The sequence below is a fragment of the Chelon labrosus genome (assembly GCF_963514085.1).
Source record: "Chelon labrosus genome assembly, chromosome: 1".
In the NCBI taxonomy this organism is placed as follows: Eukaryota; Metazoa; Chordata; class Actinopteri; order Mugiliformes; family Mugilidae; genus Chelon; species Chelon labrosus.
Window position 1 is genome coordinate 16,801,944 of NC_140337.1, and position 12,803 is coordinate 16,814,746.

Here is a 12,803-nt window from a genome sequence, read left to right on the forward strand (position 1 = left end):
AAACCGCCTTTTATTTCACCTTCTATCTAAACGAGATAAACTGTGGATTAATATCATATTTTGAATTAGCAAATAGGTAGATTAAAAATCCAGTTTTACTTATTAATCTTAAATCCTGACAAAGAACACATTTAGATGTCAAATTACATCTTAAACACACACACGCACACACACTAAAAAAAAAAAAACGTTTACTCGAGAGCAGACTTAAAGTTAATACTTTTACAGGACTACTTTTCGTCAATCCAAACGGTTGGGGTTGGGAGAGGCATCGGAGCGGATGTCCACCTCACTTTTCTCCGGGTGTTGTCCGTCTCCCCGGCACACACACACACACACACACTTACACACATACACACACACACATTCATTCACGGCTGCTTCCATCTATCCATGCAGTTCACTTCATTGTACTGACTGTGCTCATCAATTAGGCAAGGAATAAGCCGTTTTAGGTGCGATAATTGCCTCTGAGGACTTCGAGGGGGATTATAAGCGGCGGACGGACGCCTCGGATAAGTTTTGAGTGCGGGAGAGAGCGGAGAGGGACGGAACGCAGGTACAGTGCGACTGTTATCTCGACTTCCAACTAGTAACGTTACTCATGTAACGCGAGGGGTACTAGCCGCAAGCTAAGCGGCTAACGTTAGCATCCCAACGGCCAACTACCGTTGGACTTAAACTGCACTTTCGCGGAGGAGGATGCGGCGTGAACATCGGCTAATTTTAATTATTAAACATTAAAATTTTACTTCGGGCTTTTTAAATTGCTAACGTTTGTAGCACGGCGTAACAGAAACAGAGCGCGTAAGTTGAGTTATTGTGACCCCCAAAGAGCGAGTTTTTTTAGCCCATGCCAGCAGCAGCAACGGCAGCAGCAACGGCAGCAACGGCCGCGGCAACGGCAGCAACGGCAGCGGCTCCGGCGTCAGTAGTAACAGCAACGTAAGCAACGTGGGGGGAAAACAAAAGGACTTCAAAGTCAAACTGAGAGAAAGCTGCTGAAATATTGATTTAGCTAGCGAGGAGGTGCCGGGTTCGAGGTCCGCCGGCTTTATATGTTTAATAACGAGCCAATATTTAACACATTATAAAGAAATTAAATAAAAGCAGCTCCTATAGTGATGTAAAAGTGTTAAAATGCCACTTTAAAGCCGTACTAGAGATCTTTAAGCACATTATTAGTCACTTACTAGCCACGTACTATACTATTGTTCATGTATTTGTGAGTTTGACTCGAAAATAAAGTGCCCCTGCAGGTGAAAAATGTATTATATAGAAGAAAAGTAGTAGTTTATATATAAATTTGTGTGTATAAAGCAGTTTATGTCCAGATATTTTAACTTAAGCGACAAAAAAGTTGTAAAATCTTCCCAAATGCTAGTTTAAAGGTTGTTAATGAGGAAAAAGGCTGCACACACACACACAAAAATGATGTTTGAGCAACACATATTGCTGCAAATACATAATATATGATATATATATTATATATTTAGCTCTTATTGCTGGTAACAGTTGATTCATCTGCCAGAGATCGAGGCTACTACCGTGGTCGAGGCTACCACCCCCCCCTTCCCTTGAAACTCCCTGAAAGTGAACCGGGTCGCGATTACGCAGCTAGTCTCGATTTACTACAACTTCCAATACGTCGATGTAGACATAAATAGATTAATATGTTTATTTAAATTAGTGTTTTATCCTCTGGTAGAAGTTAGAGCTGTTGTAGTTTGGAAGAGGAGGAGGAGGAGGAGGAGGAGGGAGGAAGGGGGGGTTTGTTGCCGGGAGCAGCGACAGACAAAGACCCCCAGAGAGCCTCAGTCACTTGTATTGTCTCCTCCCGAGTTTGGTAGATGTGTTTTATTAATCTCTCGCCCATTAACAGATTAATACTGCAGATTATTTTAAATTATTGTAGCCTAACACAGACTCCCCCCCCCTCTCCTCCTGCTTTGTTCTGGCTCCTGTTCAAGTTGAGTAACTGAAGATGAAGTTGCTGCTGGTAGGAGGAGGATGAAAGAAAGAAAGTGCAAAGGGTTTTAAGACGAGGGGACACATAATTGGGTGTCTATACTCTGGTGTGGACGGCCTTTGTCTTGTCGTTTGCAGCCATGTTTTGTGTGTTTGTGTGTGTGTGTGTGTATAAGGAGTTGGGTTAGTTTTGTGTAGCTGCGTCCTGAGCTGACCGTCTAGTCTTTTGTGTGCTACGAGGTACAGAGAGACAGAGACAGAGAGACAGAGAGAGGTAGGAGGAAACAAATGAGGCTTGGTCATGTAATAATATATCCCTGAATGTGATTATTAAGATACTTAAAATGAAAACTCCCCCTTTATGCAGGAGATGCTGCTGCTTGGAGGGTCTTACTGTGCTGCTGTGATGGATCTCTTTACCTCTTCCTCGTACACAAACATGCTAATGATTATATTTAGATGTAGCGATTAATCGAGTCCTCGTTAAGCTTCGGTAAATAGTAAGACTTTTTGTTTAACACGTACTTAAATGAGCCGTCTATCATCCAGATGGTTTATTAATACACTTTCACATCATTTCAGTTTTTACATATCTGGCTTTTTTTTTTTTTTTAGTAAAATAGTTAGTACAGGGTTCCCACGTGTCCTGGAAAACCTGGAAAACCTTTCCAGTCATGGAAAACATATGGAAAATGAGGGAAAAAAGGTCAAATGTCCTGGAAAATTATTTATCCTGAATGCAAACGGGTTAAAAAGTTACGTACATGCATGTCTTCTTCTGGGCAACATAAGGCACAGAGCCAGCGCAGCGCCCCCACGTGACACGACCAGCAAATCACATTTGATTTTGTCGCTTTAGCTTCAGCAGAGAGTTTCTGGCTTTAGTGACGTTTCAGACCCCGCGCCTAGAGACAAAACTCGGGACTACGGTAAACTGAAAAGTGCCAGTGTCGCTAGTATCGTTCCAAAGAATGAGCGATTGGTGTGTGACATGATAACTTGTCTCTGTAGCAGCTGAAAATGTCCTGGAAAATAATTTCAGGTGAGGAGTGGGAACCCTGTAGTAGATTGTCTCTCCGTTAGTTTAAATCCTGGGTGTTTAGGTATCAGGGGTGGCGTGGACCGGCTGTTTTTAGCGCTTCTTTTTCTAAAAACAGTAGATTTGGACACTTTAAATCACCCTCTTCATTTATTTGGAGCATGCTTTTAATTAGCTGGAGAGAAAACACAACTTAATCAGTGCTCTTGGTGGATTAGAACTTAAACTTGGACAAGAAAACAATAAACTGAGGTCCTGTCATACCAGCGTCTGTGATAAAGGTGTTTGGGATAGAGATAACTCAGAGTGTGATTGAGTTCATGAGCAGAAAGCTTGTGTTTGGGGAAAATAAACTCAGCTCAGGGGGAAATAATGGGATTTCTTCCAAGGTGGAAACATACGGTATCATTCTACTTTACAAGAGTGAGTTGGGTTTTATAGGGCTGCAAGAGAAAACACAAAAAAAAAATAAAAAAAGAGTCAACGCACTCATAAATGAAGACTTAGCTCCTTTAGTTCGTTGGGAAATTTAATCACAGTTTAGAAACAAAAACAATCTTGATGATTGGTTGTGAAATATATAACATTTAAAGTGTTTTGGGGTTCTTGTTTCGCAGTCATGCCCTCAGTGATGGAGCGCTCGGGGGCCGGGGTCCTGTCCAGGAGCAGAGCCAAGACCGTAACCAACGGCAACAGCCAGCCGCACTCGGAGGAGGAGAGCAGCGACGAGGAGCACGCTCACGGTAGAGAAACGCGCGCACACACGACTTCAAGTTTAGCTACGGTTTACCATCACAACCTGTACACTAGTCTCCTCCGTCACCATCGTGTCCAGCCTCCATCCTCCTCCTCCTCCTCCTCTGCCCACGTACATCTCCTCTTCCTCCTCCCTTCCTCGTTCCACTCACATCTTTTAGTTAACCTCTCGCCTTTTGCCATTTCCTTTCCTGCCTCCTTCATTCCTTCCGTCAAGCGTCCTTCTTCTATACCGTCCCCGTTCCCTTTCTCCTTCCACGTCTTTTCATACTTATGTTTCTATCCTCCGTCCCTCTCCTCCCCTCCCTTCCTGTCCTCCCGTCCCAGAGGAAACGGTAATCTGTCTCTTCCTCCTCCTTCTGGTCTCTTCCTCCTCCTGCCTTTCTCTCACAGTCTTCTCTTCACTCCTGTGCTTTTCATCATCTCCCCCATCTCGTCTATCTTTTGCTAGCTCCACCACAGCACTAATTACTTTAATGTCCCACCATCCGCTGTTGCTCTTCCCTCTCTCTTGTTGTGCCTCCATCCGTGTGGATTTCTCAATTAGCGTTGGGTGGCGTGGATGAAAGCGTGCTATTAGGCCGTGTCTGGGTTTTTAATTATTCTCTTGGAAGAAGGAGACGAGTTATATGATATATGTTTAAAAACAAATGTGTGGAGCCATTAATTAGATATTTGGTGTATTTCAGTTGTATTTCTCACAGGCTGACGGCTTGGTGATCGTCAGAGCTGTCAGAAACTAGTTACACATCCTCAGGGCTTCCTGCAGTGTTTCAGGACGGCGTCCCAACTGAAGTAAACGGCTAAAGACACACAACGTGTTTGTGAAACGCAATATTAGGGCGAGTTAGGAAGTGGCTCTGCGTAACGCAGCCGCAGGGCCACGTACAGTATGTAAGTATTCAAATGACAGCTTAGTTTTAAAGGAGATGAGCTGCAACAAGATCTGACTGACTGAATTCAGAAGAAGATTAATTGATTGTTTGATATATTATTTCATCATTTATATAAATATATAAAGCAGGGGTGGGGGGGGGGGGGGGGGTTCTAGAGGTAGCACATGAGCACCGCAACCGCCTTTGGCCCCTGTTTCAGTCTCTTTCTAGATTTTCTTCATCAGGATATGCAAATAATATTGCATTGCCTGGACTTCCCTTCCTCATCCTACATAAAGAACTCAGTGTCAATATTCCTGAACATGGAAGTGTTGAAATATTTTATGTAAACTTGATTTTGATGAGGAAACATTCATTTCTTTTGTTGTTCTTTTATCTGCTTTATCGTACTCTATATTATTATTTTATTCGTCTTATTAGATAATAAGATTTTAATAGTTTTATTGCATTTCATTGTCTTCATTTCTATTCTTTTCTAGTTTCTGAGAGCAGTAACAGGGATGAGTTGATGCAGGGGATTTTCTTCATTGAAAAGAAGGTCTTAAGCTCCAACAAATACCTTTAAGTTACATAAATGAACACCTATATGGCATTAATGCAAGAATATGTACTACTACAAAATAGAATTAGTGCATTTATGGATTGACAACTTGAGTGGGACAATAAGTCAATCTTCTGCTGCCTTTTCCTTTTTGGCATTCATAACAAAAAGAATAACGCTTGCAAAACTTTGCATTAACTTTGTTTGCCACCTGGCTTGCTTAATAGTTTCGTTATTTACAGAGAAAGTTCTACATTATTAACTAGTTAAATTACCGTTTCATACCTCTGCTCTGTTCGCTGTCTGCTGCTGCTGCGAGTGACGGGTCGGCAGCTCCGTGTTAGCGTTTACTTTGCCGGGCGAAGGAACTAGTGGGTTTGGTCAAATGACTGTGATTGGCTGAATGGCTGTCAATCAATCTAACTGTCTGGGGGACTGAGGCGCGCTCCGTTTCAGTACGCTGGTACACTGCCAGGACGGGCAAACGGTTTAATACCTTTGGAAATAAATAAAGAATGACCAACGAACTAGGAGGAGCATGGTACTTTACTTCTATTAAATCACGTCACAGCCCTCTTCTCTGCTGTCGTGTCTTGATAAGGTTAACCTGTACTGAAGTCTGTTCAAGGGAGAAGCACACATGAAACCTGATCATTTCATTACATCTGTGTATTTTTCTTGCCAAACTACAGATGTTTCTCTCTCTGTATCACTTTTGTTATCTGTCTTATGGTCCGGTTTATCCAGCCCTACAACTTTTCCTGCTTCTTTCCAGGAACACTGGTACTCCGTCATCATCTGTCTTTATCACACTTTATCTAGGAAATAAAAAAACAACTTGTGTTTGTCTTGTCTTTTCTTACAGACAGCATGATCAGAGTGGGAGGAGACTACCAGGCTCAGATCCCAGAGTTCAAACCAGGTAAGCTGGGAGGAAAGAAGGCACAGTAGTAAAGGAGAGATGACAGTGAGGACTAAAATGGAAGATGAAGGGAGGGGAACCAGGGCTGAGACGGAGACGTAGAGGTGAGGAGAGATATGGAGGAAAAGGGGGGATGCAGATAAGTCAGTGAATGAAGGTCAAATGACTAATGTTACTATTGAAAACCAGGGACGTGAAGACTAAAGGGTAACGAGCAGCTGTTATCATCTTCAGCCATTATCAGTTTGTAATAGTCGTACCCTGTATTTTATTAATTATACATGCTCCAGTAAACGCAAATGAGCCCTCATGTACTATTTCTCTTTATCTTAAAAGGATTATGATGAGGTAGATGGAAAAAAAATGACGTGACACTGGAATAAAAACACTGAGCAAATGTGGTGTTGTCCCACAAACGGTCAGACTGCTCCAGAGAGAGAGAGAGAAAGGACAAACGGGCAGACAGGCAGCTGTTTTAGAGAGAGTTCAGTGACAGACATGACACTTTTTCTTGTTTTAATGAAGAAGCATCAAAACACGGCAGAAGAAAGCATACAAAAGAAAAAGAGCAGGGAACTGAGACATGAGTAGAAAGGGAGAGATGACTCGACAGATTATGTGTAGCCTCAAATAATATATGGATTTAAACGTGTCCTTGTTTTGTTTCCATCACCAGACAGCCCAGCCCGCTACAATGAGAAGGACCAGAGGAGCATGTTGGTGTGGTGTCCCAACGCTCTGCTGTCTGACGCTATGTGTGAGCTCCACACACCTACACCACCTCACATTCCCTGGCTTTAACCCTGGCCTTCACTTTAATGGCTGTATACTGACTGCAAAACAATTAAAAGACGCTCTTCTCTCTCGACGCTCATGTCCTGTTTCTCTTGTCGTCTTTGCTTTCATCTGTTCTTCTCTATTCTCCGTTCTTGTCCATCTTCTTTGTCTGCTGCTGTTTTTCATTCGCCGCACAAATGTCCTTTCTCTTCTTGACTGAAGTTTTCCCTTTCTCCTTCCAGTGGACGAGTACATCCTGATGGCTAAAGAGAAACATGGATACAACATGGAGCAGGTATGATAAAACAAAAAGCAGTTCAATTTCCATATATTTTTTGTGTCTCTCTCTCTCTCTCTCCTGACCTGTCACTGTGCCCCGGTTTCCTGTGACTCCCATCAGGCCCTGGGCATGTTGCTGTGGCACAAACACGACGTGGAGCGCTCACTGGCCGACCTGGCCAACTTCACCCCCTTCCCGGACGAGTGGACGGTCGAGGATAAGGTGCTGTTCGAGCAGGCCTTCAGCTTCCACGGCAAGAGCTTCCACCGCATCCAGCAGATGGTGAGAGACGAGGAGAGACAAGCGCACACACATCCTACAGAAACTAGTGTAAGATCAATTTTTTTCTTGTGCGTAGCTTCCAGATAAGCTGATCTCCAGCCTGGTGAAGTACTACTACAGCTGGAAGAAGACCAGGACCAGGACCTCTGTCATGGACCGACAGGCCAGAAGGCTGGTCAGCAAGAGAGAGAAAGATGACAGGTTAGAGACGCCATGAAACTATAATTAATTGATGTCATTTTAAAAGTAACCATGGCTGTAATTTAGATAATAAGACGGGGACATTACAGGAGCTAGGTTTCTTTTTTTTCCTCCTTCCAGTAACGATGAGGTGGAGGAAGGAGACCCAGGAAGTGACAGCGACTTTGAGATCGACGCCAAGAAAGAGGTGAGCAATAAATACATAAATGTGAAGCTGTCCTCTGGAACCGCTGTCTCTAAGACGGTGATTTGACTTGCGTCTCCACGCAGGCAGTTAAACAGAACCCGAACGCCGCCAGCTCTGATAAAGCCGCCCCAAGTCGCTCCGGGCCGGTGAAGAAGGAGAGCATCGGGGCTCAGTACAGACACCACCCACTCAGAGCCCGTCGCAGGCCCCCAAAGGGCATGTACCTGGAGCAGGGGGACATCATGTCTCTGTCTGCCTCGCAGGACTCTGGCGTCTTCACCATACGTCACCTGGACACGCAGCTGGTGTCGCTAAAGAGACAGGTATGTGCTCAGGATTGTCCTCAGATCATATTCAACAGAAAATAAAACCTTTTTTTTTTTTTAGAGCTGTCTGCTCCAGCGACCTTATTGTCTCACTGTCTTCTGTCTCCTCTCTGTCTCTCAGGTTCAGTCTATTAAACAGAACAACAGTAGTTTGAAACACAGCCTGACTGAAGGTGTCGACACGTTAAAGCCTACTGAGGTAAGTTGTTTCTCCTCCTCTGATCTCTCTCCAGTTTGTACCTCTCCTCCTCTCTGCCCTTCATCAACTCCTTCCAGATATTATTTCACCTCTTGTGGGACTGGGATTAGTCTTAATCTGCTCATTGCTCTCCCGCCGCCATCTTCATCACTCTCCCTTCTTCTTCTTTTCTTAACCACCCACTTCCCTCACACTCTAATCTCTCTCCCTCTCTCCCTCCCTCCCTCTCTGCCAGCCTGCCCCTAAGATGAACTCTCGCTGGACCACAGAGGAGCAGCTCCTGGCTGTGCAGGGTGAGTTAAGGCTATAGCATCATCTTCACGTCTGCCACCTCTCCGTTCTCTACCTCTACACTCTTGCAGCCAGAAGTCTCTATTAGACTCATTCATATGCATGTTCTCCACACACGACCTGTACTGCATGTACTAGTGCTGAATCATGCAGTATGTCGCCAGGGTTGCGTACACTCACTCCCCAGTTTATATTGAAGAACTGTTACATTAGAATACATTGGTTTTCATTAGTGTACCTAATAAACTGGCAAGTGAACATATGTTGCACATATTTCAGAGGAAACACATATGCATTTTAACAAAGTCTAAAGAGAAACCGTTCAAAGGAAAAAGAAGAAGCACCTGAAACACGATTTGCTTTTGGATTATTATTATAATCTGACGTGGTGACGTAATAAAACAGAAATAAATCATGAAAAGGCTAATTTAGATACCAAATGTCTGCTTTGCGTTCATTTATTACATCAGATCGTGCTGGTCAACACACAAACGACGCAAACAAAATCTCAGTTGTCGTTGACCCTGCACGGTGACCTGACAGGACTGAGGAGCAGCTTCAGTGACAGACAGACCGCTTCACCCTCGATGGGTGAGGAGGGAAAGACACAGAAGGTCTTTCCTTCCTGCTGCTGTCAGGCTCCACAACGTACAATCTTAATACGTGCAATAGTGGGACTAATAAAGGTTTTTTCTTATCTTCTTCTTCACGTGTGTAGAAACCACTTGTGCTGTAATTTCCACGTGTTAAGAGACTTATTCTGGTCAATGAAAGACTCGCAGTCGTCTTAGAAGTGGTATTCAGGGGATTCATGGATGATGAGGGGGTCAGTTGTTTGTTGCTATGGATACGGACCACCGTATGGATGTGAACGACACCTTGTGCTGATTTGTTTTTGCTTCTGAAGGACGGGGGAAACGTGGAATTGGTTTTATATGATTTCATCATTTTAACCAGCGTGGAGAAATATTATCCTTGTAAACGTAGTAGTGTGTAGTCACTGTTTAGTAGTTCATGGCAGTGATGGTAAATAAAATATAAACTCCCTAAAGGAGGGAATAATATAAAAAAAAGAGTCGGTGGGAGAGTTTGGAAGTTACAGCGTCAGATATTCAAAGTTCTCCGAGGCCACAGGTGTCGGGTTCAACCTAGAAAAAAAACTCAGCAAAGTTTGTACCTTCACCTGCTGCAGCTGTTCAAACAGCAGCAGAGAAAGCAGAAGCTGAAGTATATGATGAAGGCAGTGATGTGTATGAAGCAGGTCAGGCCTGGAGCAGCTGCTCTCAGATGGAGGTTACTCCACCACACCTTACTCTTCCTGTCTCTCACGTCTCCTGCTGTTGGAGCTTCTCGATCACGGTAAACTAAACGACTTCGTCTGCTGTCTCTCTTTTCTAGCGATCCGTCGCTACGGCAAAGACTTCACAGCCATCGCTGAAGTCATAGGAACCAAGACACCAGCTCAGGTGAGTTTTAAACATCTCCTCTCTCATCTTTTTATTCTGACCTCAGTCTAATCCGTTTATTTGCGTTTAGCTGCCGATCAGCTTTTCATCTCTTCTCCAATTTCTCTCCTGTCAGTCGTCTTCTCTGAGAGGACGGCTGTGATCTCCATTATCCCTCCTTTAATATCTCTTGTCCTCGGTGTCCTTGAACACAGCACACCTTTTCTTCTCTTAACTCTCTCTACCTCTCTCTCTCTCTCCAGGTGAGCTCGTTCTTCGTCAGCTACCGGCGCCGCTTCAACCTGGACGAGGTGCTGAGAGAGTGGGCGGCCGAGCAGGTCGCCACCAGCCGAGACCAGAGAGACCCGAGGAGGAGCGGCGAGGAGATGGCGGCGGCAGCAGCTACAGATGCGGGCGCAGAGGAGGACGAGGTGAGGAGCTGTAGAAGCAGGGACAGAATAAAAGACGTTGGTTAAATAGACATCTTTACCTCAGTTTAAATAAACAACCGTGTTTTGATGGCAGTGAATGCAACACGTCCCCGTCATTTACCCTCCTCTTCATCCGTCTCCCCCCTTCAGGTCAAAATGGAGGACTCTCCCACAGACGCCGGCGGCGGCGGCTCCTCCCCCCCCTCCTCCACCCAGACTCCCTCCTCCCTCTCCCAGCCTCCTCCGCTGCTGCGCCCGGCTCCCCCCTCGGCGCCCCCGAGCCTCCTCCGTCAGCCGCCTCCCCTTCAGACGCGCCCGCTCCAGAACCGAGCGCCCCACAACCACCCTCCTCCTCCGCTCATACGGCCCGCGGTGACCACCTCTTCCTCCTCCTCCACCTCTGCTGCTGGGAGCTCCACCCTCAGAGGTTCTCCCCCCAGCTCCTCCTCCTCCTCTTCCTCCTCCGCAGGGCAGATGCCTCCATCACTGGTCGGGCTCAAAGTGGAGCAGCCCAACTCACACTGATACACACACACACACACACACACACACACACACACACACACACACACACACACACACATACGACAGTAGGAGTAGAAACACACACAAATTAGCATGCAGGAAAAAAACACACACTCCTTCGTCTCTAGGACCGTCACACATCGTCACATGATCGATTGAACACGCTCCAACTCCCAAAGGTGACGTCCCACCTCCTGTAGACACGTGAGGACCCCCCCCCCCTTGATCTGAAGCCCCTTTACTGTACCAACCAACACTACCTCCCCCCCTCCCCCCCTCCCCCTCCTCCTCCCTCCCCCCCACATGGGACAAAAACAGACACTGGATCATGAAGCTGTTGAAGAAAGCCACGACCACCACCACCACCACCACAGTGAGAGCAAACCCACCTGCTCGTCTCCATGGCAACTGCTGAACATCTGGATTGCGGGGGGGATTGAACACACACACACACGTATACACACGTCTATACTGTAGGTATCAAGTCGTCGAAACAATAATGAGGATGAAGTTCCACACGGCTCCTCCTCTGAGAGGAAGGTGAAGAGGAGAGAGGAAGGTGAAGAGGTTCTTCTCTGCAGAGACTCCAGAGTTTCATCGTTCTGGTTTTTGACTAGTTGTTTAATTTTGTTTCTGACTCGGGTCGTGAGTAGAGAAAGTAGAGAGAGCGAGAGAGAGAGACGACGCCTCTCCCTCCTCCTGTCCTAGCCACGTGTGTGTTACTAGTGATTATAACTGGAGTGATGTTTTCTTTTTTTTTACTTTTAAAGGTGAGCCCTAGATAGATAGGCAGGTAGTTACTGTACGTAGTTTAGATGATGATTATTAGTGACCGAGCACCACGGAGACAAAGAAGCCGTCCCTCGGTGTCGAACGTCCCACTGCTTTAAGAACATTTTCAGTTGTCTCTCTCTCTCCCCGACACCGACGCTCTGAACTTGAACCCGTGCGGTGTTCAGACGAACTCCTTCACACGATCTCCTGACCTCAGACTGATCTGTGTCCACTGAAGAAGAAAGACAAAAATAAATAAAATAAAGAAGTTCTGCCAAAGTCTGTTATTGCTTTAAAAGCACATCGTCCCATCGTGCTGCTTCTCACCCGCCGGACACGACAAAACTCACGTCTGTGTTTACCAAAACGTCACTTAGCGGACAAACACGTGACCCTCTGAGTCCAGTTAAGGCAGCTCCCTCTCCTCTCCTGTCCTGTCCTGTCCAGGCACGGAGCGAGGAGACCTGATCTGCTGTAGAGTCAGTTAATTAATTAATTTAAACAACGAAGGGTCAGAAAATGCTGCATCTCTGTGTCTTCTGTTCAGGGCTCGTACGTTTAAAAAGCTTCCTACTGATCAATCCCACGAACAAATGGAGACGACTGAACCACATCTATCTCTGATGTCTCACAGACGTCCCGTGCTCGTCTTTAGAGGCCAGTCGTCCAGATTCACTGCCTTTTTTTTTTCAATCAAGACGTCTCACTACTCTCCGTTAGCAGAGGAAGCGCTCCATCACTACGTTTTAAAAGGCTTTAAAATTAATTGCCTTTAGACTTGGGACTTTTGTTTCTTCCTCCAAAACAAAAAAACAAAACTGCTTGTGTGTAATGATGTATGTGAGAAGTTGTTTACATTGTGGAAACTCAGCTGTTTGTGTTTGAGAAATGTTTTTTTTTTTTTTCTTTTTCTAGAATAAATAAATGACCAAATAGACCCCGTCTCTGTCGAGTTGTCAACAC

The 12,803-nt window shown here is 45.3% G+C and overlaps 1 protein-coding gene across 1 annotated transcript; it reads left to right on the top strand.

The window, feature by feature from the left end:
* The first annotated feature begins 424 nt into the window (after window positions 1-424).
* rcor2 (REST corepressor 2) lies at window positions 425-11,265 on the top strand. The gene is made up of 14 exons (XM_084563897.1): window positions 425-559; window positions 3,625-3,750; window positions 6,066-6,122; window positions 6,799-6,879; window positions 7,142-7,194; window positions 7,300-7,461; window positions 7,538-7,662; window positions 7,783-7,849; window positions 7,933-8,172; window positions 8,297-8,374; window positions 8,610-8,667; window positions 10,064-10,131; window positions 10,374-10,541; window positions 10,692-11,265. Exons 2-14 carry the CDS (start codon window positions 3,627-3,629, stop codon window positions 11,064-11,066), a joined length of 1,656 nt encoding a protein of 551 aa, XP_084420023.1. The 5' UTR covers window positions 425-559; window positions 3,625-3,626; the 3' UTR covers window positions 11,067-11,265.
* The last annotated feature ends 1,538 nt before the right edge of the window (window positions 11,266-12,803 follow it).